The sequence below is a fragment of the Silene latifolia genome, chromosome Y (genome assembly GCF_048544455.1).
Source record: "Silene latifolia isolate original U9 population chromosome Y, ASM4854445v1, whole genome shotgun sequence".
In the NCBI taxonomy this organism is placed as follows: Eukaryota; Viridiplantae; Streptophyta; class Magnoliopsida; order Caryophyllales; family Caryophyllaceae; genus Silene; species Silene latifolia.
Window position 1 is genome coordinate 395,070,921 of NC_133538.1, and position 26,815 is coordinate 395,097,735.

The 26,815-nt window shown below is 37.1% G+C and overlaps 1 protein-coding gene across 1 annotated transcript; it reads right to left on the bottom strand.

Moving 5' to 3' along the window:
- Positions 1–4,483: 4,483 nt before the first annotated feature.
- LOC141632119 (protein FAR1-RELATED SEQUENCE 5-like) lies at positions 4,484–7,988 on the bottom strand. The gene is made up of 6 exons (XM_074444696.1): positions 7,955–7,988; positions 6,842–7,314; positions 6,061–6,510; positions 5,362–5,947; positions 4,937–5,121; positions 4,484–4,843 (listed from the first exon to the last, which is right to left on the bottom strand). Exons 1-6 carry the CDS (start codon positions 7,986–7,988, stop codon positions 4,484–4,486), a joined length of 2,088 nt encoding a protein of 695 aa, XP_074300797.1.
- Positions 7,989–26,815: the final 18,827 nt, after the last annotated feature.

The window sequence follows — 26,815 nt, forward strand, 5'->3', positions numbered from 1 at the left end:
TGAGAATTTGAAACAGGACATTTTGAGGATTTCAGGGATGGTAGAAGGTACTTTACCTTTCAAATATCTAGGTGTTCCTATTAAAACCACTAGACTTAATGCTAAGGACTGTAAGCCTCTCATTGATAAAATAGTTCAGAGAATTAGAAATTTGGGAGCTAAGAAACTCTCATATGCAGGTAGATTGGTCCTAGTTCAATCAGTTCTCAAGACTTTGCATAATTATTGGGCTAGTATCTTCATTCTACCTGCAGGAGTGTTCAAAAGAATTGAGGACATTTGTAGGAACTTCCTATGGGTTGGAGGGGTTGACTATCTGAGGTCTCCTCTTGTCTCCTGGGGGAAAATTTGTAGGCCTAAGAATGAAGGTGGCCTTGGTCTGAAATGTGCTATTCAGTGGAATAAGGCGGCTGTTGGGAAATTGGTCTGGTGGTTGGCATCCAAACCAGACCTATTATGGGTCAGATGGGTTAATTGTGTGTACATAAAAGGAGAAAACTGGCTTGAGTATGCTCCTACTAATAACTCGAGTTGGTCATGGAGGAAGATATGCTATGTCCAGTCCATTTATCAAGAATCCTACCAAAATCTCATCTGGACCATGGATCAGGGAAATGAATATTCTATTGCTAAAGGGTATGACACCATCAGAGATAAAGGGGAGAGAGTTCAGTGGCATCAGTTCGGAATAAATATACACTCCCTAAACATAGATTTCTTTCCTGGATTTATATGCATAAAGCTTTAAACACTAAGGATAAGCTTTGTAAATTCGGGATAAGTGTCAATGATACCTGTGAGGTATGTGGTTCCGAGACTGAGACGGCTGCGCATCTGTTCTTTGCATGTGTGTATAGCTCCAGAGTCCGTCAACTAGTAGGCGGATTGATTGGAGAAAATATCCCAACTGATGTTACCACAGATTGGAGGAGAGGTTTGAGGGGTTCTGGAATTAGGAGGGACTTCATCATCGCCATCATTAATGCATGCATCTATGGCATCTGGAAGCAAAGAAACCTATGTAAACATGAACGGATGCTAATTAATCCAATGAAATTGAGCAGACAAATCGTGAAGGAGGTGGCTGATCGTACCTTGAACTCCGAGGAGATTCTGGGGTTACGAGACAGAGAGTGGCTGGAAGGATTTAGGAATTGTACCTGATTGAACCCAGATTACGACAGAGGAATCGGGCTTAACTCATGAAGGAGATGCTTTTTTTGAGCTTAAAGGGTAAGGGATGAGTCTCCTGGGATTTTTGTCCAGAATAGGTTAGTGACTGAAAAGAGTGTGTAGTAATGTTGGTTTATGTGGGCTTGTATTGGGCCGATAGTAGTTTTGTGTCTTTTAGTTCCGGGATGGGTCTTTAGACCACTGGACTAATTGATGTATGGTCACATTTTTTCAGTAATATACTTACATTTTACCGAAAAAAAAATTTGTTACTCAAGGATGTACCCAATTTAAGGAAGAACGTTGCGGACTACTGCTTCCTTGACGACTACACAATGGAACCTAGGTACGTTCATGTTCTATGTCTACTCAAAATGATTTACTTGAATTCATAAGGGTCATAGGTAAACTGATATATTCTCCTTGCAGGGAACACCTTGCGGATTACGGACCCAATGCCATGCTTTGTAGGGATGATATAATGTCAATGATACCGGAATCAAAAATGTCCACAAGAGTGATTGAATGCTGGTCCAAGTTGTTAAATCGGATAGAGTCAGAGGACAATAAGGTCGCAAGGATGGCTTTCTTCGGATTACGCCATACGGTATGCATCTATTATCTACCCTTGAAACAAAAGTACAATGTTGGAGATAATATGGCCATTTCCCTGTGTATCTCTACTGGCTTCATCATAAACTTCTTTTGCAGGACGTGTTAATGAGACTGCTAGATTGTCAAGATCAGGGCACACCTTATGATACCCACTATGATACACTTTTCCATGTTTGGGACCTGTTCATAAAGAGCTGTGGGAGGACGTTCAACTTGAATGCAGACTACCTTTTCATACCGGTTAATGTTGATGATTATTTTGCTTGCATTTGTGTCAACTTCATCTCAGAGACAGTGGATGTGCTTGATCATCAGTTTCATATTGACAGTGACACCTCTGAGATGTTCAGAGTGTCTCATATAATTGTAAGTTTGAATTTCCTAATTTCGCAATACTTTTGAAACTTTAATCATCATCTTTGAAACTTTAAGCAATAATTTTGAAACTTTAATCACTAAACTTTCAGCATACAGTTTGAAACTTTACGGCTAATTTTTGCAACTTTTATCATTACTTTTGACACTCTATTTTCGAAACTTTATGCCTCATTATTTCTCACATTTGATGCTACTTAGTCTGATATTAATTTAATTATGTCTCGTATAATTGTGCTTGACAATCAGTTTCATTCTTTAACTTGTAGTCTTGTGCATTGAGCGACTTTTTGGAATCAAGAACCATTGGTAGAGCACATGATGTTGCAACGTTCCCCCACCGACAGATTAAATTTCCATGGCAGTCCTCAAAACAAAATTTACTAGAGTCGGGTATATTCACCATGATGCATATGCTATTCTACGAGGGTGCAACGTTCGAGCACGAAGACCTTGTGAGGAAGGTAAATCGGCGTTACTTGGTCATACAACTAACAGCAACCCTTGTCCTAGCTGATATGAACAAAATACGAGAGGAAGTTTTGGACAACGTGAAATCATTCGTGGCTCAGAAAGAAGACTTATGGAAAATTGTATACTCTAGGCGCAAAATCGCTAAGATTTTGCCTAAAAAATAAGTAGAAGTAAAACGTTACGAATGATGTATTATTACTGGTGACTTGATGGTTTTGAATATTAGTACTGGTTACTTGATGGTTTTGAATATTTTGAATGCTGAGGCATGTGATCAGTGGCATATTTCAACCTGCCCCTTTTTTTTTTGAAAGTTTCAGTAATAATATCTTGGAACCCAAACTTTGTATTTTTAACTTTAAGCGTCCAAAATGAAACTGTAATTCACTAACTTCTGCACTTTATATAGTTTGGAACTAACTCACTGACTGCAATCACTAATTTTGTAACTTTAAAAGTTTTTTTCAAACTCCAACTTTTAAAACTTTGTACCTCATTTTTGAAACTTTAAGCATTATTATTGGAACTTTAATTTCTAAACTTTAATTTTGAAACTTTAAGCCTCTTTTTGGAAACTTTAATTTCGAAACGTTAAGCCAAATTATTGAAACTTTAAGCCAAATTATTGAAACTTCAAGCCTCTTTTATTTTTGAAACTTTAAGACTCCTTTTTGAAACTTTAAGCCAAATTTCTGAAACTTTAATTTTGAAACTTTAAGCATGTTTTTTGAAACTTTCAGCCAAATTACTGAAACTTTAACCCTCTTTTATTATTGAAAATTAATCCTCATATTTGAAACTTTAAGCCAAATAATTGAAACTTTAAGCGTCTTTTTGGAAACTTTAATTTTGAAACGTTAAGCCAAATTATTGAAACTTTAAGCCAAATTATTGAAACTTCAAGCCTCTTTAATTTTTGAAACTTTACGACTCATTTTTGAAACTTTAAGCCAAATTTCTGAAACTTTAATTTTGAAACTTTAAGCATGTTTTTTGAAACTTTAAGACACATTTTTGAAACTTTATTTTTGAAACATTAATCCTCATATTTTTTGAAACTTTAAGTCTGAAAACTTTAAGCATGTTTTTTGAAACTTTAAGACACATATTTGAAACTTTATTTTTGAAACATTAATCCTCATATTTGAAACTGAGCTTACATTTTCGAAACTTTAAGACTAATTTTCAAAACTCCAACCTTTCATTTTCGAAACTTTAATTTCGAATCTGGAAATTATATTTTTAAAACTTTAAGACTTATTTGCAAAACTCCAAGCCTTCATTTTCGAAACTTTAATTTCGAAACTGGAACTTTTATTTTTGAAACTTTGAGAATCTTTTTGGAAATTTTAAGCCTCTAATTTAAAACTTTAAGTTTATGTCGCACAAAAAACTTTAAAACTCATTGCAACTTCAAGCTTACATTATTGGAACTTTATAACTCATTTGTGAAACTCTAAGCCAACTAATTGAAACTTTAAGTTTGAAACACAAACTGTCATCCTCTTTTTTGAAACTTTAAGACTCCTTTTTGAAATTTTAAGACCGATTCTTGAAACTTCAAGCTTACATTTTTGAAACTTTAAAACTCATGTTTCAAATTTTAAGCCTAATTATCGAAACTTTAATTACGAAACTTTAATTCACATTTTCCAAAAGATCCAAAACAACTGTAACGTTAATAAGCAAGCATCTAAAGTTCTATTTCATATCCATGGTCATCTCTTGTCAAAAGTTAACACCAAAAAACATCCAATTGTTTTTACAGTAAACTTAAAAATGCAAAACATACAAAAAGAAATAGCTTGCTATTTGAAACAAAAAACATCTAATCGTCTGACACAACCTATTCTTCATCCTCCTCTTCTTCTTCTTCCTCCTCATCTTCTTCACTTGACTCTACCAATGGTGGTGGACGCTCTGCAAACGGGTTAGGGCAGTTTCTCTTGTCGTGGTGTGCCATTTGTTTGCAATTTTTGCACATACGTTTCGGCTTACTTGCAATTGCAATAGCTTTCGACTTACTGGATACAATCCTTTTCCCACTTCCCTTATTTTTCGAAATTTTAGGTGGCAGTATGGTGATCTCCTTACTTGCCTTACAACCAAGTAGCTTTTCCAATTCTTCTTCTTTACTCAATTTCTCACTTGACGGACATAGCTTTTCCTTGAACTCTCTTATTAAATTGGTAAGGTTCTGAATATCCTACTTCTCCTTCCCACCAAGAATTCCAATGGTCTCGTGAACTTCCGACCACAATTTTGTCATCTCAAGTTATTTTGCGTCTATGATATCCACATCCACAAAGTCCGGTCCATTAAAACTGCACTCAATTCCCCGATATGCATCCTTTGTCCATCTTCTAGCAACTCCACATTCCGGCAATTTTTTAACACCATTTCCACAGTAGATCCAAATTACATGACTACATAGGAGTCCCTTTCGCTCAAATAGTCTGCAACTACAGCTCGCCTGCAATGTACCTGTGGCATCCATTAAAAACTGGAAATTAAACTTTTATTGTGACGGTTGGTAACTTTAATAGAATTACCCTAAACTTTAAATCAGCCATCATGGAACTTTTTAAACGTAATCATTCATTACTGAATCTCGTAACTTTAACTTGATTATATGAAACGTTGTAATAGACAAAGCAAAACTTTATGACATTCAGACCTAATTTGCAGGAAAAAACAAATAAAAAAAAACAGCGAGTTTCATACCTGGGTTGAACTTAACTTCAAAATTACAATTCCTCTCCGAGTCCTGCACGGTGCTCACCTCTATGTTATCCAATACAATGAAACCCTTGCAACTACATGTATTAGTGGAGTACTTCAGCTCCTGTTGAAACTCCTCAAACATGTTGTGTGTGTAAACCCTAGCTGCATCACTCTCTAATGCCATCTTACTCGACAACTTAGGGTTTGATTGCCGGTTTTCGTTGTCAAGTCTCTTCTGATTGTGCCTCTGTTGCTCCATAACACTTTCAAAACGCAGCAGAAACTCAACCAAAGTACCAGATTTGTGCTCAAACCTCTTAAAAAACCTATTCGCACTCTCCGACCTCTGAGTAGTCCGCATTATAGCACCCATTTTCAAGTCTTTACAATGGGCCATCACCCACTGCCTTCTTTTAGAGTAACATTCAGTAAACCACTCAACGTCACCAACATCATGTTGGGCCATAGTTTCCAACCATTTACCATCAAACTCATCCGGTTCAAGATCCTCGTCCCATATAACAGTATTTAATTTCTTCAAGAAATCTTGGTAATCGTGTCTTGTACTTCCATACTTAATAGGCACCTTATTCATAATATGCCACATACAAAACCGATGTCTTGCAGTCTTAAAAACAAGTGGGAAAGATTTAATAATTCCCGGGTCCTGATCTGTTATTATATATTCCGGTTCCTTACCCCCATTGCAATGAGAAACCTTTCAAAAACCCACTTGAATGATTCATGATTTTCCTTAGCAATAATTGCACAACAAAAGGTTACTGACCGTTTGTGGTTGTCAACCCCAGTGAATGGGGTGAAAACCATCGAGTACTTGTTGGTAGAGTAAGTCGGACCGTAAGAAACGGCTTCACCAAAGGCAGCATAGTTCCTCCTAGCAATACTATCTGCCCAAATTGCCCTCCGTAGACTGCCATCTTCGTCAACGTCATAGTCGAAGTAGAAACCTGGTTGAGTCTCTGCCAAGCTCTTGAAACGATCAATAAAAAGTTGTCCGTCTCTTTCATGAATAAAACACTTAATGTCTCTCTTAAAATTCTTGAAGTCGTTCAAAGTAGCTCCAATATTCTCGAACCCCTTAACAAGTTCCTTACACATTCTGTAAGTCCTTGTTGGACCTATATTCAGCTGCCACAAAAAAAAAGAAACAATCAAACAAACTGTTACTACAACTGATCAATTCTTTACTCTGTTATGCCCTATTCCAAATTGAAAACTTCAAGCATTCTAATGCAAACTTTAATTCACTAGTTTCAACACTTTGACAACAGACAAAATTCTTATATCCAGTTTCATATTTTATACCATTAATAGCCACATTTTTTACATATATCCTGAAACCTCTTTTCAATGGTAACTTCCTGTTATTTGAACACCACAATTTCAAACCTTTATCTAGGAAAAATAAAAGCTCCAAACTCAAATAATTTACACGACTTAATAATTTCTGTTCACTCACCCTTGAATTTGCGACGATCAATCCCATATGATACTTTGAAATATTTCTTGATAACTTCTGAAATTCTCTATCTTGCACAGATACAAGCTCATGATTATGTTCCGCGTCAAACCTATCTACTACTAAGAGGCTGTTCTTCAAAAATAACCTCATCCTAGCCTTGCACCCCACCCTCTTTAAATTAGCTTTTCTTTCCTGCTTTTCTCCATCAACCTCTATACACATGCTCTCCTTATTTGTCTTAGTAAAACCTTCACGGTTACACACCAAAATCTTCGATTTTATAGTGCCATCACGCCACTTCTTGGTTGTGTACTTACGCACATCAAACCCAATACCAAGCGCGTAAACCTTATAAAAAGTGATAGCCTCCTCCATGTCCCCAAATTGCATACCGACATACGGTGTAAATATATCTTCCACTTGACGACACAATTCCTCCTCGGTTACTGGGGCTGTTGGTAAGTCATCACCTTTAACAAGACAGAAGCAAGTATAAAATTACTGACTAACGTGTTAAACTGATTGCTTAAAATTCCAAATTTAAAGTGCTAAACTCATTACTTAAAGTTCCGCAACAGATGATTAAAGTTTTCAGTTTGAAGGCTTAGCGTTTCATAATCAATGCTTAAAGTTACTGATTGTAGAAGGATAGCTTAAAGCTTTCAGTTAAAGTTTTCATTGCTTCAAGTTCCAGAACAGATGCTTAGAGTTTTCAGTTAGAAGGATATCCACCTCCATGTTAATCTTCATGTCTTGCACATTAACATTGTTAATCTTCATGTCATGCATAAGTTTAAGCAAGTAGAAAAAAAAAAAACGCAGCAAAAACATGAGCAAAGAGAAAAAAGATATCAATGACTGCAAATAAGAGCGAAAAACCAAGATGACAAAACAAAGACGATTAGAGTTTAAGCAAGTAGAAATGGATGAAGATGGAAATAAGGAGGAAGAAGAATAAAAAACACACAGCAAAAAACATAAGCAAAACAAAAAAGGATTACAATGACTGTAAATAAGAGCAAAAAAAAAAAACCAATAAAAAAAAAATAGAGCAAACACAAAAAAATAATGAATTGGTAACCTAACAAGGAACAAAGGAGAGCAACTTACCATTCTCAACTGGTACAATTTCCATTTCAGCCATGATAAAAGCAAATTAACGCGCTTGAGATTGAAAAATAAGGATTTCTTAATGAACGTAAGTTACCAATCGTTTTTTGTGTTTAAGCAAGTAGAATGGATGAAGATGGAAATAAGGAGGAAGAAGAATAGTTTGTATTAAGTGAACGTGATATTATGGAAAAAAGGAAGGAGGAAGGATTAAACAGTGTTTATGATTGCAAGGTAATCAACATCGATATGATAAAAAGTGTACTCTTTTCATTAACTATTTTTTTTCCTTTTTTTTTCCAACTAACCCCTAATAATCTCATCCATTGATTTCCTCTCATCCAATGGCTAACATTAGGACTTAGGGACTTCCATATTATGATGGACTCATTTGAACCCCTCTATATATATATATATATATATATATATATATATATATATATATATATATATATATATATATATATATATATATATATACACATATATATATATATATATATATATACACACATATATATATATACACACATATATATATATATATACACATATATATATATATACACACATATATATATATATATATATATATATATATATATATATATATATATAGTCTCTACCATTTGATCTTACAAGATGAATGGTTGAGATTAAAACAAAAAAACACTCACCCAACATGCAATTCATGTTTTGTCTCCCATAATTTCAATTACCAATTTTTCTAATCAATTACTTTCTCTTTCCTATCAACTAATTTATTAAATTAATATACTATCATCTATATTTCAATTATCAAAGTATTATAACGAAATTTCATACCCGCGTAAAATAAAAGCGGGTTCGTAAAAGACTCCGTAAATCTTCATACGGACTCCGATTAAGGCGAAATAAAATCCTATATTTGTTATTTTTTCGAACCCGACGCAATGGTAATATTTCTGAATACCTTTTAGTTTTTGAAATTTTGAGTACGGCTAATTACTCGGAAGTTCCACCCTATTTGCTTGAAATTATCTCATTTGCTTGAAATTACACTATGCCCACTTGAAGTTACACTATTTTTACTTGAACTTAATTAATTAATTTACTCATATAATTAATTGGATTCCGAATGAAGAGGCGAGGGTGGTGGAACGAACTAAAGTTACACACTTGCTTTGTTAAAGTTATACACGCCACATATTAAAGTTACACCTTCAACAATTCAAATTAGATAGACATGTGATAAAGTTACACAAATTCAAATTTTACATATACAAAATGACCAAAGGACTAAAGTTACACCCGTCAAGGATAAAAGTTACACTCGCAAAACACTAAAGTTACACTCGTAAATCAAAAAAGTTACATAAACTTGTGCTAAAATTACAAAAATTCAAATTAATAAATTCAAAATTTTATATACAAAACGACCCTAAAAGATTAAAGTTACACTCGTGAAAAATTAAAGTTATACTCGTAAAGCACTAAAGTTACACTCATGAAGCACTAAAGTTACATAACTTGTGCTAAAATTACAAACGTTTAAATTAGTAATATTCAAACTTGTATATACAAAATGACTTTACAAGATTAAAGTTACACTCGTAAAGTACTAAAGTTTCACCCTTACAAAACTGAAGTCACATGATATACAACTGAAGTTACACACTACTTGAAGTTACACCCTTACAAGAATAAAGTTACACACTATATAATAGAAGTTACAACATTCATCAACAATCATCAATCTAAATCAATCAATCTAAATCTAAATCTCACATCTTCATCGTCAATCTATAACACCAAAGACATAATATCTTCATCATCAATCAATATCGCCAACGACTCATCATCATCATCATCATCATCATCATCATCATCATCTCCATCTTCATAAAAAAACTACAATTAATAATTAAAAAAAATAGATATAATTCATCAAAAAAACAATCATACAAATCACTATATTTAAAATTATCAAGCCATTTTAAATACCTAAGCAACGATTTGAACAAAATCCAACAAAAATTAATAAGAAACAAATACAAACCATTATATTCCAAGCACAACCGATCAATCTATAACACCAAAGACATATCAACATCTTCATCATCAATCAATATCGCCAACGACTTATCATCATCATCTCCATCTTCATAAAAAAATTACAATTAATAATTAAAAAATTTAGATATAATTCATCAAAAAAACAATCATACAAATCACTATATTTAAAATTATCAAACCATTTTAAATACCTAAGCAACAATTTCAACAAAATCCAACAAAAATTAATAAGAAACAAACACAAACCATTATATTTCGAGCACAATCGATCAATACTGAATATTTTGAAAACTCAATGGTATATAAAAATATCACCATTACGACGGGCTCGAAAAAATAATAAATTTAGGCATTTATTTCGCCCTAATCGGAGTCCGAATGAAGATTTACGGAGCTTTTTATGCAGTGGCTTTCATTTTATGCGGAAATAAAATTTTTGATTTGGTTTGAAAATGAAATAAAAATGAGAGGTAAATGAAATTATAAGAGAAAGAATTAATTAGTGTATGAGAAATTGGTGTAAAAGAGACAAACAATTAATTATGCATAGGTAGTGTGAATTGTGTGTCTTTTATCTTTTAATCTCAATCATCCATTTTTTAAGATTCAATGGCTTAGATGAGGACTCATAGACTCAACCTAAAATGGTGGACTTATAGGATCCTATTTCTATATATATATATATATATATATATATATATATATATATATATATATATATATATATATATATATATATATATATATATATATATATATATATATATATATATATATATATATATATATGGGTTATTACATTCTACCCTCCTAATAATAAGTTTCGTCCCGAAACTTGTAATAACTTGCCGTATCTGAATTACCTTATTTATTGGAACAGATGAGGGTATTTGTCTTTCATCTCCTATTCTACTTCCCATGTTGTTTCTGTTTCATCATGACGGGACCAAAGAACTTTTACCAATGGAATGGTCTTGTTACGGAGGACTTTATCTTTGTAATCCAAGATTTGAGTTGGTAGTTCCTCGTAACTAAGATCTTCTCTAACTTGTAAAGGTGGTGTTGTAATCACATGACTAGGATATGAGATATACTTTTTTAACACCGAGACATGAAAAACGTCATGAATTTTTGATAGCTCTATCGGAAGAAATAATCGATATGCCACATCTCCCACTCGCTCTATTATATCAAATGGTCCTATATACCCTGGGCTTAACTTTCTCTGCTTTCCAAATCGTACCACTCCTTTTTTAGGTGATACCTTTAAAAATACTGAATCACTTTCCTGAAATTCCGAGGGTCGTCTTTTTAAGTCGGCGTAACTCGTTTGACGACTTTGAACAGTTCTCATTTTCTCTCTTATAATTCTTATTTTATCCGTAGTTTCTTGAATCAAATCAGGTCCAATGATCCTGGCTTCATCTATATCACTCCAACACAAGGCTGTTCTGCACTTTTGTCCATACAAAGCTTCATAGGGAGCCATACCAATATTAGCATGGTAACTATTATTATAAGAAAACTCTATTAAGGGTAAGTGTTTCTCCCATGAGTCTTGAAATTCCAAAATACATGCTCTTAACAAGTCCTCTAACGTTTGTATTATCCTTTCACTTTGACCATCTATCTGCGGGTGAAAAGCAGTACTATAGTTAAGTTGAATTCCCAATGTTGTTTGGGAACTTTTCCAAAACTTAGCTAGGAAATTTGTATCCCTATCCGATACAATTGTTTTAGGAACTCCATGTAATCTTACTATTTCCTTTAAGTATTTCGTAGCTAACTGCTCTGAATTCCATGAGGTCTTAGTGGCTAAAAAGTGAGCACATTTGGTTAATCTATCCATTATTACCCATATTTCATTCATTCCTTCTGACGTTGTAGGCAGTCCTGTTACGAAATCCATTGTAATTGATTCCCATTTCAATATAGATATATCTAAGGGTTGTAAAAGCCCGTCCGGTCTATGATGTTTGATCTTTACTAGTTGACATGTTAAACATTTCATGACAAACTTGGCTATATATCTCTTGTTTCATATTACTCCACCAGAATATATGTCGAACATCTTTATACATCTTATTTCCTCCGGGATGTATCGAATATTAGGAGTTGTGTGCTTCATCCAATATTTGCTTTTTAAGGGTTTCTGAATTTGGTACACATAAGCCGTTTTGAAACCAAAGTGACCCATCTTCTTGGATTATGAAACCATATGCCTTTCCTGTTTGTACATCTTTACGGATTTTCTCTAATTGAGGATTGGTTCTTTGGGCTTCTTTTATCTTGTCACTTAAGGTTGGTTGTATTTCTAGATTTGCCATATATCCTGTTAGGTCACCCACAACCATTTGTATGTCCAACCTTTCCATCTCATCTTGAATACAAGGTTGTTTAACCGTAAGTACATTAAGGGCCGGAAAAGGCTTTCAACTAAGTGCGTCCGCTACAACATTAGCTTTGGCTGGGTGATTTTGAATATCTAATTCACAATCCTTGAGAAATTCAAACCACCGGCATTGCCTCATATTGATCTCTTTTTGGGTAAAGAGGTACTTCAAGCTTTTATGATCAGTATACATATGACACGGGACTCCATAAAATAATGTCTTCTAATTTTAAAGGCAAAAACTACTGCAGCAAGTTCTGAGGGGGATAATTCTGTTCATGGGTTTTTAATTGTCTTGAAGCATAAGCAATTACTTTTCCATTTTGCATTAGTACACATCCTAATCCTTACTTCGAGGCATCACTATACACTTTTGAAGTGCAAATTACAATATCTTTTCAAAGACAATCCCTTCATATTTGCAAAAGATTAATCTGAAAACCTTCTTTCAAAACCAAGGCAAGAAACTGCCATTTTGAATAAAAAGGAGGATTTTGAAATTGAAAGATTTCTTCAAGTGTCACAGACCAAATGTGACAGTCAAGCATACTGTTACCAACGAGTGTAACAGTAGGCTTGACTGTTACCATTGCAAGTATTTTACTCTTTCACCTTTACATTAGTTGACAGAAACGACTCTAAATCTTGGGTAGCAAACGTTCGAAGATTCTTGATTAAGACTTGCAATTGATCGATTAATCCTGAAATGGAAAACTAAGAAAACACGTGTTAAATGGGCATGTCATCATCAATTAAGTGAACCCAACAAATTCCCCCTTTGATGATGACAATCCCCAACAAAAAAAAGGAATGTTTATCTTAACCCATATTCCCCCTTTTATATTCAGTCAAAGGGCATCATAAGAAAACATAGATGAGGGCAAGTTACTCTTATAAAGCAATGACCTAAAACAAGAAAGACCAAACATAGTTAAGAGACCACAAAGCAAGGATTAATCGAGTAATTTAGACATAGACAAGGGTTAGTCAATTTTCTTAAAAAACTAGAACATGAGTTTACCTTTCCCCCCCTCTTGACATCATCAAAAGGGCAAAGATGCTATCGTCGGTCAAGAACACACATACATGAAATGACACATAAAGACACATATAGACGTGACATAATAACAAGGTCACATAAACATAAGTTTAATCATTGTTCAAACAAAGTTCACTAAGACTAAAAAGAGTTTAAGTTTACACCACCAAAATAAAGTAAGAGTGAAGGGCAAGGGGTGAAAGCAAAAGGCAAAAGGTTCAGGTCATAGGAATGGGTAGGCACTAAGAAGAGGAAGCTTGTTCACAATCAGAATTACCGTTATCCACATCATCATCCTTGGCTTGAAGGAGAGTGGAGATGATATCCACCTCTCCTCTTAGCCCATCTACTGAATTCTCAAGTTTAGCGATGGCGGCCTCCTTTTTTGCAGAATCGGCTTTCATCCACTCACTCAAATCCTAGATGGCTTGAAGAACGGCTCCCATATTTGGACCATTATTCTGACCCGTACCGTTTCTAGAGGACCCCACCTCACAAACTCGAGTCCCACGATATTTCACAGCGGCAAGTTTGTCGTCACCAATCCTTATAAGCATTTTACCAAATTGACTATCACTCATAGTGTCAAAACGGTCTTGACACCCCACACTCGTTGAGAGCAAAATACCCTTAGCCTTGAGAACCATAGAAAACCACATACAATAAGATAAACGGATGATACTTATATCATTGAGGTCACGAAGTTTGGCAGAAATCGCAGCAAAGCGGTAAAACATAAGGCCGGGTAGGTTAACCTTTTTGTGTGTGGCGATGTGGTAGATGAGGTATTGTTGGCCAATGGAGAGTTTGTTACGATCACCCAAGGGATACAAGGTACGACAAAGCATGTTAAAAATGAGGTGAAGTAGGGGAGGTATTTAGGTGTTGCCGACGCGTCCACAAGTGACATCCTTAGGATAGACGACTTTAGCAACGGTAAGAGGGGAAGCATATTCATGAGCAGGCCAAGTCTCGTTGGGTAAGTTGTCATATCCCTCATTGGGAATTTGGAGAATGGATGCAAAGTCACTTTAAGTGAGAGACAGAGGCTTACCATTAACTTTAGCAGTGAGTGAAGAGCCGGACTTGTCTACTCGTACCGACGCATAAAACTAAACCACCTCGGTCAAAAATACTGGTTCCCGGAGTTTCATCAATTTTTCCCACCCTTGAGCAACCACGGCCACCCTGAACTTGCGAAAAGCCAGTCTCTCATATCATTATTGTTCATAGACCCGCGACGAGTGAATGACATCCTTTGAGATTAATCGTTCACAATTTTTGTAGATTGAAGGGGAAAGATCCAAATCTTTGATTTGTTGCCAGAGACTTTGATGTGACCATAATTAGAGCATATTTAGTCCCCGAATTAGCCTTGTTCCCATGCTTTTTAGTGCATATTTGGGTCATTTATTATCTTTAGTTCTTAGTTTTGCATATTCTTTGAGATTTTGTGTCCTTGGTAAGAAAGGAGTGCAAACCTTGCATTTTTATGGCAAAATGAGGCTAAATTAATTGAATTCAATGACCAAGCATCAAGGAGAGATAAGATTAGAAGGCCTTTGTACATACTATAGTAGATGGGCAATGATGAGAAAAGATCCTTGCATCCCCGAGGAAATCCTCAAGGATTTTATGAAGAAAAAGGAAGAAAAGAAGAAGGAACGAGACTGCCTGACAATCCGTGCGGATTGCCTAGAAGACGCCCGTCCACCACCCCACAATCCGAGCATCTTCCCCCACAAGACGCCCGGGCAGAACCTCTAGAAGACGCCCGTCTTCACCCTCTGGACGCCCGTCCAGAAGCTGCCAAATCCGCCCGTCCCGTGCTAAAGACGCTCGGATTCCCAGACAATCCCATTTCATCTTCTACAAGCTTCAAGGAAGGATGCACATCTTTTTCTAGAGACCGGAGTCTACCTAGAGACCGGCGATTCCTCAACAAGGGACTTAATCATCATTTAAACCCTTAGTTAACCCTAATTCATGCACCTAATTCCCCACTATAAATACCCCATTAGTCTACTTAGAAGAGCATGTTCTTCTTAGCAATCTTTAGTGTAGTTAATATCAATCAAATCTCTCTTTAATCTTATAATCAAAATTTAGTCAAGTTTTAATACAAGTTTTATTTCCTTAATCTCTCTCTTGTTCATTCTTTATTTTGGGTAATTGAAGATTATTTGGGTTATTATTGGGAGATTGACAACCTTCCAATCAAGCATCAAGTACTTCTTTTATTCTTTGGTTTATTATTGGAATCATTAGTAGGTATAATTCTCTTAATCTCTTTTTAGTTATTGTTAATCACTTTCATTTATTCATCATGTTTCACTTTGTTGGTATGATTGACAACCTTGCTAGCATGTTCAACATGATAATGAGTGAGTAGTTTCCTTAGCTAGGGTTAATGGGTAATTAGGGGAAACCAACATGGGGAATGATTCATGCTTAAATTAATATGCTTTCATAGTTTATTTGCTTGCTTGTTGTGATCTCAACTTATACGCATGTTATGTTTGATGAAATGTGAGCCTATGAATCCTTGCATTTTTTACCCATCACCTATCTTTTCAATGAGACTTGTAAGACATAAACCAACTCGAGTCTCATTAGACCATGCATATTGTTGAGTAGGGAAGATTAAGTCGACTTGTAGGTGTTGTACAATCTAATCGATTCAGCTCCGGGACCCAAACTTTCCTAGGATTGTAAGATATAAACCAACTCGATCCATCACAACATTAATTGCTTGCTTATAACTTGGGAATATGTTTGTATGATCAATTCCCATGAATCCCCTATGACCCCATGACACCCTAGTGCTTTTTATCAATTGTTCACATCCCTTTTTATGCATCTTGTTTGTTTACTTTTATTGCTATTTAGTTTAGTGACCTTCTACTTCAAACCCCAATTGTGACACCCTTAGAAACCACTAGTTGCAATAGAAATATCATCTCAAGTCCCGTCCCTTGGGATCCGACCTTTACTTGCCTCTTTACTAATTGTAGAATTATTTGTGAAGTTATAAATTGTGTTTTGGCCTAGGTGCTCCTAACGACAAGTACAGAAAACTAAACCCCAGAGGGATCACGACCAAAAATGGCGCTGTTGCCGGGGATGGTGTTAACTTGATTTAGATTTTTTTACGTTGTTATTAGTTGTGTCTTTCTTTGCCTTGGGGAAGTAAAACTCCTCAAGGTTTGTTCTAACTATTTTCGAGTTGTTTGATATTTTGCAAGATGGACCTTATAGATTTTTTTGTTGAGGACCACTTAAGTATACCTTTCTTCGAAGATCCCATGCAAGATGGAAGCCTTGGAAGCAAGTGAGGCTAAAAATATGTATTGGGAATTGGAGGTAGCTCTTTTTGAGGCCGCTCTAGCTAACAAAGAACTTACTCATGCACAATCCGAATTAGTGCATAACATCCTTATGGAAGCATGTCAACCTATAGAAGATGAGCAATCCATCCTAGAAGACATCTTACAAGCTCAAGAGCAAGAGGAATTAGTCATGGAATTCGAATGTGATGAGATTGATGAGAATGAAGAACAAGTTGAATATGCAATGAGAATGGAATGTCTAATGGAGATGGAGCAAATTCTGAATGAACCTTCAAAGAAGGAAACTGAGGTACAAATCCCTACTTTAAAACCCCTTCCCCCAAATTTGAAATATGCTTACCTTGATGAATCAAAGATCAAACCCGTGATTTTTAATGATAGATTTGATGAAAACCAATTGGGAAAATTGCTTGATGTGTTGAAACAACATGAGAAGGCTATAGGTTATAGTCTAGATGACCTTAAGGGGATAAGTCCCAACTTTTGCATGCATAGAATTCATCTAGAGGAGGACCATAGACCTACCATTCAACCTCAAAGAAGATTAAACCCCCACATGCAAGAAGTTGTCAAAGGAGAGGTTATGAAATTACTTGATGCGGGAATTATATATCCCATATCGGATTCTTTGTGGGTTAGCCCCGTTCAAGTAGTACCTAAGAAAGGAGGTACCATGGTGGTGACAAACGAAAAGAATGAGCTAATACCCACAAGGAAGATCACCGGTTGACGTATGTGTATTGACTATCGAAAATTGAATTCCGCAATAAGAAATGATCATTTCCTTCTACCATTCATTGACCAAATGCTTGAGAGGTTAGCCTCCAAAAAATTATTTTGTTTCCTTGATGGGTATTCGGGATTCTTTCAAATCCCTATACACCCGGATGGCCAACATAAGACCACCTTCACATGCCCTTATGGTACTTTTGCATATAGGAGGATGCCTTTTGGTTTATGTAATGCCCCCGCCACTTTCCAAAGATGCATGATGAGTGTCTTCTCCGACTACCTAGAGACCATAATGGAAGTTTTTATGGATGATTTTAGCGTTTATGGAAAGGACATTGACTCATGTTTGTATAATCTTTCTTATGTGTTGCAAAAATGTGAAGATGTTAGTCTTGTTTTAAATTGGGAAAAGTGTCACTTCATGGTCAATGAAGGAATTGTTTTGGGTCATTTAATTTCGGAAAAGGGCATCGAGGTCGATAAAGCTAAGGTTGAGGTGATAGAGAAACTCCCACCTCCCGTGCATGTTAGAGGGGTGAGAAGTTTTCTCGGTCACGCGGGTTTCTATCGCCGTTTCATAAAAGATTTTTCAAAAAATAGCGAAACCCTTCACTCAACTCTTACTTAAAGATGCCCCATTCCATTTCACTGATGAATGTGTTGAAGCCTTTAATAGAATCAAGGAAGCACTAATCTCAGCACCGATCATTCAACCTCCAAATTGGGAACTACCGTTCGAGATTATGTGTGATGCTAGTAACTACGCCGTTGGAGCGGTTCTTGGCCAATGGGTAGGAAGAGCTCTTCATGCCATCTATTATATAATCAAGACTCTTGATCCCTCCCAAGTGAACTATGATACCACCGAGAAGGAGCTTCTCGCCATTGTCTATGCCTTGGACAAATTCCGTTCCTACTTACTTGGATCCAAGGTGATTGTCTTTTCGGATCACCGTGCTCTCCGACACCTCTTGATAAAGAAGGAGACAAACCCAAGGTTGTTGAGATGGATTTTGCTTCTTTAAGAATTTGACTTGGAAATAAGAGATAAGAAAGGAGCCGAAAATGTAGTGGCGGATCACTTGTCAAGGATCCGGTTTCATGATGAACAAGGAGAAACACCGATCAATGACTCATTTCCCGACGATATCTTGATGGCCATTCAAACACAACTTGAAAGGCACATCACCCCATGGTTTGCCGATTATGCCAACTATATTTTTGGAAGAGTACTCCCTCCAAATTTGAACCACAACCAAAGAAAGAGGTTCTTATTCGAAGTAAAGAGGTACTTTTGGGATGACCCAAACCTCTATAAGGAGTGTAGTGATGGGCTCTACCGGAGATGCATCCCTTAATGGGAAGTCCAAGGAATCTTGGAAGGGTGTCACTCATCACCCTACGGTGGGCACCATGGAGCGAGGAGGACCATTGCAAAAATTCTTCAATCGGGCTTCTATTGGCCTACAATGTTTCAAGACACAAGAGAATTCATCATTCATTGTGATGCTTGTCAAAGAACGGGGAATATCTCGTAGAGAAACGAAATGACACAACGGGGCATCCTAGAGGTGGAGATCTTTGATGTTTGGGGGATCGACTACCAAGGTCCGTTTGTGACATCCAATGGAAATAAGTATATCCTTGTGGCCGTAGACTACGTCTGAAAGTGGGTGGAGGCAATTGCCACTCCAAATGATGATGCAAAAACGGTCACCAAAATCTTCAAGAAAATAATCTTCCCAAGATTTGGAGTTCCTAGAGCAATCATAAGTGATGGAGGAACGCATTTTCATGAAAAGAAACTCGCATCTCTTTTGACCAAATATGGTGTTCAACATAGAACCGGCTTGGGATATCATCCTCAAACAAGCGGTCAAGTTGAATTTTCGAATAGAGAGATCAAGCAAATCCTTGAGAAAGTTGTGAACAAGACCCGAAAAGATTGGAGCACAAAGCTTGATGACGCTATTTGGGTTTATAGGACGGCCTATAAGACTCCCATAGGAGCCGCCCCTTACAAGCTTGTTTATGGAAAAGCATGCCATTTGCCAATCGAATTGGAGTACAAAGCTTTTTGGGCAATCCGAGCACTTAACCTTGATCTCAAATTGTGTGGTCAAAAGAGGATGATTCAAATTCAAGAGTTGGAGGAATTCCGACTACAATCCTATGAGAATGCCACAATCTACAAGGAAAGGACAAGATTGCTCCATGACAAGAGGATTAAACAAAAAGCCTTGCACAAAGGGCATAAAGTCCTTCTATTCAATTCCCGCTACCGACTCTTTCCGGGAAAATTGAACTCTAGATGGATGGGTCCCTATGTGATAACCGTAGTTGGAAAATATGGGGATTTTGAAATCAAGGCGGAAGATGGAAGCAAGTTCAAGGTCAATGGTCAAAGATTGAAGCCATACTATGAGGGAGCATTTATTGGAGAGGTCGAGGTCACCTACCTCGGGCCTTCTCATCCTTGAAAGAACCATCAAAGGAAGAGTTTGGTGGAGTCCTCCCTAAACCACCACTTGTAAATATACTAACCCTCTAACTTGTATTTATAATTTTATTGCATTCCTTTAATTATAAACATAAACTCTTTCCATGAGAGTAAGTGAGGGAGGGTCACTAACGAATTTTGAATGAAGGAAGGAACCAATCTTCAAGTGTGGGGAAGCATTTATGAAAGGAAATCAAAGGAAAATCCGCAAGTAAGGAACCCGAGCGTCTTCCCTGGAATCCGCCCGTCCTGCTGGAATCCGGGCGTTTTTGGCAGAATCCGTCCGTCCTTTTAGGCTGTAAAATTGAAATTTTGGGACTGTCGAAGAATCCGAGCGTCCTGGCAGAGAAGACGCTCGACCTGAGGAATCCGCCCGTCTTTGGCCAAAGACGTCCGTCTCCTTACAGAAAATCCGAGCGTCTTGGGCTCGAAACGCTCGTCTTGGCGGCGTCATATTTTTGGAGAATCAATTGTGACAGAATCCGGGCATCTTCCCTCAAAACCGCTCGTCCCGAAATACTGGAATCCGAGCGTCTTATGCTCGAATCCGCTCGTCTTCCTGTGGTAAATCAACCACGATTTTTCCTATTTTTATTACACCCCACCACACAATTTGTGACACATCACCCTTCCTTCCACTTGTATTATAAAAACCCACCTCCTTATGACTCCAAAGCATATCCCAATCACTCTTTTACCCCACAAAATCAAAAAGCCCCAATTTTCTAGGGTTCCAAAGGCAACATTCAATCCACAAAGAGCATCTCTATACTTTAACAAATCAAATTCCTGCTCAACAATCAAATAATGCCACCAAAGGGATCTTCCTTTAGGGATAGGAGAAGACCAAGGGTAAGAGGAAGCTCTTCTACCTCCCATATCAACACATTAAGAAGGTAGCATGAATAAATTGTGGATCTTACAAGACTTGATGATTTCTTAAATGTTGAATTCGTCAATGATGTGTAAAGACTCGTCTTCCACCGGCTTCTTTGTATGAACATTCTCCCTACTAAGTTTTTATGTCATGATACTTTGAGGAAACTTGGGATTTATCACCAAATGGAAGCTCTTTTTGAGTTGTTTGGTCTCTCTACCCTTTTCCACATGCATAAGCAAACTTACCGATCCCTTGTGCTTGAATTTTTGAGCTTCTTGAAGATTACAACCTTGAATAGAACAATATGCATAGAATTTAGGTTGGAAAGTGTTTCAAGAATGATGACTTTAGTGGAATTTGCTAATGTGCTTGGTCTCGATGTCTCGCCTACCCGGACATCAAAACCGAAGAGATATAGTGTTGCACCCCTATGGAGGGCCATGACCGGCCGAGATTTCATGTACATCAAGGAGTGTCTAGCTTTCCACATTCAAAATCCTATTTTGAGACTTACCTACCGGTTCCTTTCCGGCACTCTACTTGCTCGCCGAGATCCGGCAATAGTGAACGAACTTGACCTTGTGTTCATGGAGTCTTATCTCAATATCCAAGGAAGGGGTGGGTACCGCTTCAATGTGCCTCTTGTGCTACTCGAAAAATGGGCAAAGTTTAGGAACGGTGATGATGATGGGATGATACACATTGTTAATGGAGGGCTCATTACGAAGATTGCAAAGCATTTCAATCCAAAATTCAATGAGAATAATGAGTATGCTCCTCTTTCCGGAAATACAAGGATAAATGAAGACCTTCTTCTTATTCATCATCATTGGATAACATTTGAGGGGGTTGATAAAAGGATCAAGTGGATAACGAAAGGAAGTGATCCAATCTACCTACGAATGACCGGCCTACCATGAATCTCACTAGGAAGAGGACCTTTATCACCAATCCCATCCTACCTCATCCCTCCAAACCCAACCCAACCCAAGCAAGGCAAGCACCACCACCTCCAAATCCCCAACAACAACAACAAGAGCAACAACCTTAAGATGAGAAAATCAAAGTGCCTCCCTACCCATTTCCTTATCAACCGTACAACCATCCCAACCCCTTTATCCTTCCCCGTGATGACTTTGTAACGGGAATTCTACAAGATTTGCACTTCCGATAATATGAAGCTACCGTGGACAATTATTATGCACTCTATCCTCAATACCACGATATGATTCAAAGGGGAAAGATTAGTGAGGAGGGAGCATTTCCCTCTTGGGCATAAATGGATTTACTCTTCCCCAATTCAGAGAGGGCAAATGAAGGGACAAACGGGCGACAAGAGGAAGGGAGCAACAATTCTTGTGGAGGGGACACGGTGGAGCTTGGAAGTGAAGAGGACGAGTTCATGGACTCGAATACAAGTGATGCATCCAAGGAAATATGGGATAGTGATCTAGAGGGAGATGACGGCGATCTCTAGAGGATCTCTTCATAGCTAGATGGAGCGGGCGTGAGGCACCCATCTCAAGCTTAAGTGAAGTTTCCTGATCTCCTCTCTTTAGTTTCAATTTTCATGAAAGAAGGTTATGTTTTGTTAACTTGTACATTATTTGACTTTGTCTATGGTAGGAGAGTCCTGACAATATAGAGGACTAACACCTCGGCCCCATTGAGGTGTTCTTAATTCATTGTTCCCACTTATGAAAATCCAAAATGATAAATTTAGTTTCATGCATTGCATCTTGTGTGCATGAACTACCCCAACTTTAGGACATTACAAATAATGTCTATCTCGGTTTAGGGAAGTACATGCATACACAACGGGAGGTAATCTAAATTACGCTCTCCGTCATAAACAAAAACTCATGCATCATGTAGTGTAGATTAGTATAGCTTGCATTTAGTGTAGAATTCATGCATCATGTTTGCATAATTTCCCATCATTTTGGCCATTGAGGACAATGCCCATATTAGTGTGGGGATGGGGAATTCTAACTTTGCTTTAATTCAAAAATCCAAAAAAAAATCAATCAAAAAATTTCGAAAAACCATAAAAATTTAAAAATTTTGAAAAACCAAAAACAAGTTCATTTCCTTTGTAGTGTAGTCATGTATATATTGTTGTATATATTGTGTTTGTTTCATCCTTGTTCACATTGATCGACTACGCCACATCCGAGACATGAGGATATTGAAGACCGCATGGTATGATCTTTCCAATCTCCTTTTTCCTCTTTATGTTAATGACTATGTGGCTTTATTTTGATTGATGCGGTATAACAATGTGAATTTAGGACTTGCATTTAGTTTATATGGCATATTAGTTGGTAGAATCATTTGCATTAGGATGTATATATGTTAGTTGCATCATGGCATGTAGTTGCATGTTAGAAAATTTTGCAAAACCGTCTACTTGGGAAGCTTGACAAGTGTATATAGGCCTTAGTAGATGCTTTTTCTTCTTAAAACTTTGCTTGTTAGAATATTTATAAAACACCCTAGGATGTGTCATGCTAGTATCCTTTGACCCATGGATTAAGGCCTAGTCAAGAGTACCTTGTGGTTTGATAACTCCTTGGCTACCGTTTATTCCAAGGTGACCCTTGAAACCATGCATCCATCCATCATCTATGTTCTACTACATTTTTGTCATCAAAGGGAATGGGCACAAAAAGAAATCAATTTGAGTTCAATGAAATGAAAAGTGAAAGAAAGTTTGTAAAAATGCATCAAATGAAAAGAGGAGCAAAAATAGACTCCTAATGCTTCAAATATAAGGCACCCTCACTACATATGGGGTGAATTTGAAAATGTTCAAAAGAAATGCAAAATGTTGAAAAGTTGTCAAGTATTGAAAAGCCAAAAATCAAAAGAAATGGCAAAAGAAAGTGTTCTCAAATGTCAAATGCCACAAGAAATTGGGGGGAAAAACAAAAACAAAAGCAAACTCCCAAAGAGAAACTCAAATATCTATTGATCCCTTCATCCATCGTATCCATTTTTGTGCATGGTAGAGAGGGGACGACCCTTCTTCTTGTCTAGGCAAGAGGAGGAATTCCGCGATCCTCCAGTGTTTCTAACACCATAGGGAGTCTACTCTTGACAAAAGCATTTAACGATTGAGGACAAAGGTACCCTAGCTTGACACAACTTGGAGGTGATTTATTGGTATCCTTCTAGGCTTAGTAGTTTGAAGAAATTGCATCTATGAAAGAGTGTTTACCCTTGAATTGCTTCCCTTGTAGATATCCGCCACTTAGATGAGGAAAGTGGGTATTCTTTTGTAGATGCATCCATCACTTGTTTTGTGTGCTTAATGTTTGGATGTGTCGCCATTTTGGCAAGACCCACCTTGCCTTGCAAGAAGGCATCCTACCTCATGGTTGTCTTGTTGTGAGTTGAAGGGGCGGAGTGAGACCCTCTAATTGTCTCATATCGGCTATGTTATTAGGTTAGTTTAAATAATGGTCCTAGTCTTTGTCACCTCTTTACTCGGGACGAGCAAAGGTTTAGTTTGGGGATATTTTATGTGACCATAATTAGACCATATTTAGTCCCCGAATTAGCCTTGTTCCCATGCTTTTTAGTGCATATTTGGGTCATTTATTGTCTTTAGTTCTTTGTTTTGCATATTCTTTGATGTTTTGTGTCCTTGGTAGGAAAGGAGTGCAAACCTTGCATTTTCATGGCAAAATGAGGCTAAATTGATTGAATTCAATGACCAAGCATCAAGGAGAGACAAGATTAGAAGGCCTTTATACATACTATAGTAGATGGGCAATGATGAGAAAAAATCCTTGCATCCCCGAGGAAATCCTCAAGGATTTTATGAAGAAAAAGGAAGAAAAGAAGAAGGAACAAGACTGCCTAACAATCCGTGCGGATTGCCTAGAAGACGCCCGTCCACCACCCCACAATCCGAGCGTCTTCCCCCACAAGACGCCCGGGCAGAACCTCCAGAAGACGCCCATCTTCACCCTCTGGACGCCCGTCCACAAGCTGCCAAATTCGCCCGTTCCGTGCTAAAGACGCCCGGATTCCCAGACAGTCCCATTTCGTCTTCTAAAAGCTTCAAGGAAGGATGCACATCTTTTTCTAGAGACCGGAGTCTCCCTAGAGACCGGCGATTCCTCAACAAGGGACTTAATCGTCATTTAAGCCCTTAGTTAACCCTAATTCATGCACCTAATCCCCACTATAAATACCCCATTAATCTAATTAGAAGAGCATGTTCTTCTTAGCAATCTTTAGTGTAGTTAATATCAATCAAATCTCTCTTTAATCTTATAATCAACATTTAATCAAGTTTTAATACAAGTTTTATTTCCTTAATCTCTCTCTTGTTCATCCTTTATTTTGGGTAATTGAAGATTATTTGGGTTATTATTGGGAGATTGACAACCTTCCAATCAAGCATCAAGTACTTCTTTTATTCTTTGGTTTATTATTGGAATCATTAGTAGGTATAATTCTCTTAATCCCTTTTTAATTATTGTTAATCACTTTCATTTATTCATCATGTTTCACTTTGTTGGTATGATTGACAACCTTGCTAGCATCTTCAACATGATAATGAGTGAGTAGTTTCCTTAGCTAGAGTTAATGGGTAATTAGGGGAAACCAACATGGGGATTGATTCATGCTTAAATTAATATGCTTTCATAGTTTATTTGCTTGCTTGTTGTGATCTCAACTTATGCACATGTTATGTTTGATGAAATGTGAGCCTATGAATCCTTGCATTTTTTACCCATCACCTATCTTTTCAATGAGACTTGTAAGACATAAACCAACTCGAGTCTCATTAGACCATGCATATTTTTGAGTAGGGAAGATTAAGTCGACTTGTAGGTGTTGTACAATCTAATCGATTCGGCTCCGGGACCCAAACTTTCCTAGGATTGTAAGATATAAACCAACTCGATCCATCACAACAATAATTGCTTGCTTATAACTTGGGAATATGTTTGTATGATCAATTCCCATGAATCCCCTATGACTCCATGACACCCTAGTGCTTTTTATCAATTGTTTACATCCCTTTTTATTCATCTTGTTTGTTTACTTTCATTTATATTTAGTTTAGTGACCTTCTACTTCAAACCCCAATTGTGACACCCTTAGACACCACTAGTTGCAATAGAAATCTCATCTCAATTCCCGTCCCTTGGGATCCGACTTTTACTTGCCTTTTACTAATTGTAAAGTTGTTTGTGAAGTTATAAATTGTGTTTTGGTCTAGGTGCTCCTAACGACAAGTACTGAAAACTAAACCCCACGAGGGATCACGACCAGACTTGCCACATCCCATTTTGAGACAAGCGGTACTGAGTGAGTGGGACCGAGAAAAACCGCCTTACCCTTTCCGGTCACATTTCTCGTTTTGGCTTTCTTTAAAGGAGGTTCCCTTGTGAATTTCCCCCTTTTTGGACCACAACTTTGTTGGGAGACTTTTTTCAGATTCAGATTTTTCATCAAGGCTTGCTTCTTTATCATTATTTTCTTCCTCAATATCCGAGAGAGACGAGGTCACCTTTCCTTTTCTCTTTGGACCCCGTTGGGATTTCTCCGGTAGCTTCACCATAGTAGCACTTTGATTTACCCCTTCCATGGAATAAATAGGTTCATCTAATGCATAAACTTTCTTGTTGTCCTCATCAACGATGGTGATGGTTTCCGAGGACAACCCGAAAGATGGAACGGTCTTTTTCTTTGCACCTCTTGTTCTATTTCCGATCATTGAGAAGATCGGAGTTTTATCGGGTATAGGTTGATCTGGTGATATGGTGGCTATCAGTTTGGGTTCAAAGGGTGTTTCTGGGTTAGGGTTAATCGGAAAGGCGTATGATCCCTTCCTTTTTCCAATCATTTCAGAGAAGGTATTCTTTGGGGAAGAAGGAGGGGTAGGTGAGTTGG

Coding starts and splice junctions, on each gene's coding strand:
- LOC141632119 (XM_074444696.1), bottom strand. CDS start 7,988: ATGGCTGAAATGGAAATTGTACCAGTTGAGAATG. Junction 6,511..6,841: donor TGATCGTCGCAAATTCAAGG/GTGAGTGAACAG, acceptor TTTTTGTGGCAG/CTGAATATAGGTCCAACAAG. Junction 5,122..5,361: donor TGAAGTTAAGTTCAACCCAG/GTATGAAACTCG, acceptor TGGATGCCACAG/GTACATTGCAGGCGAGCTGT.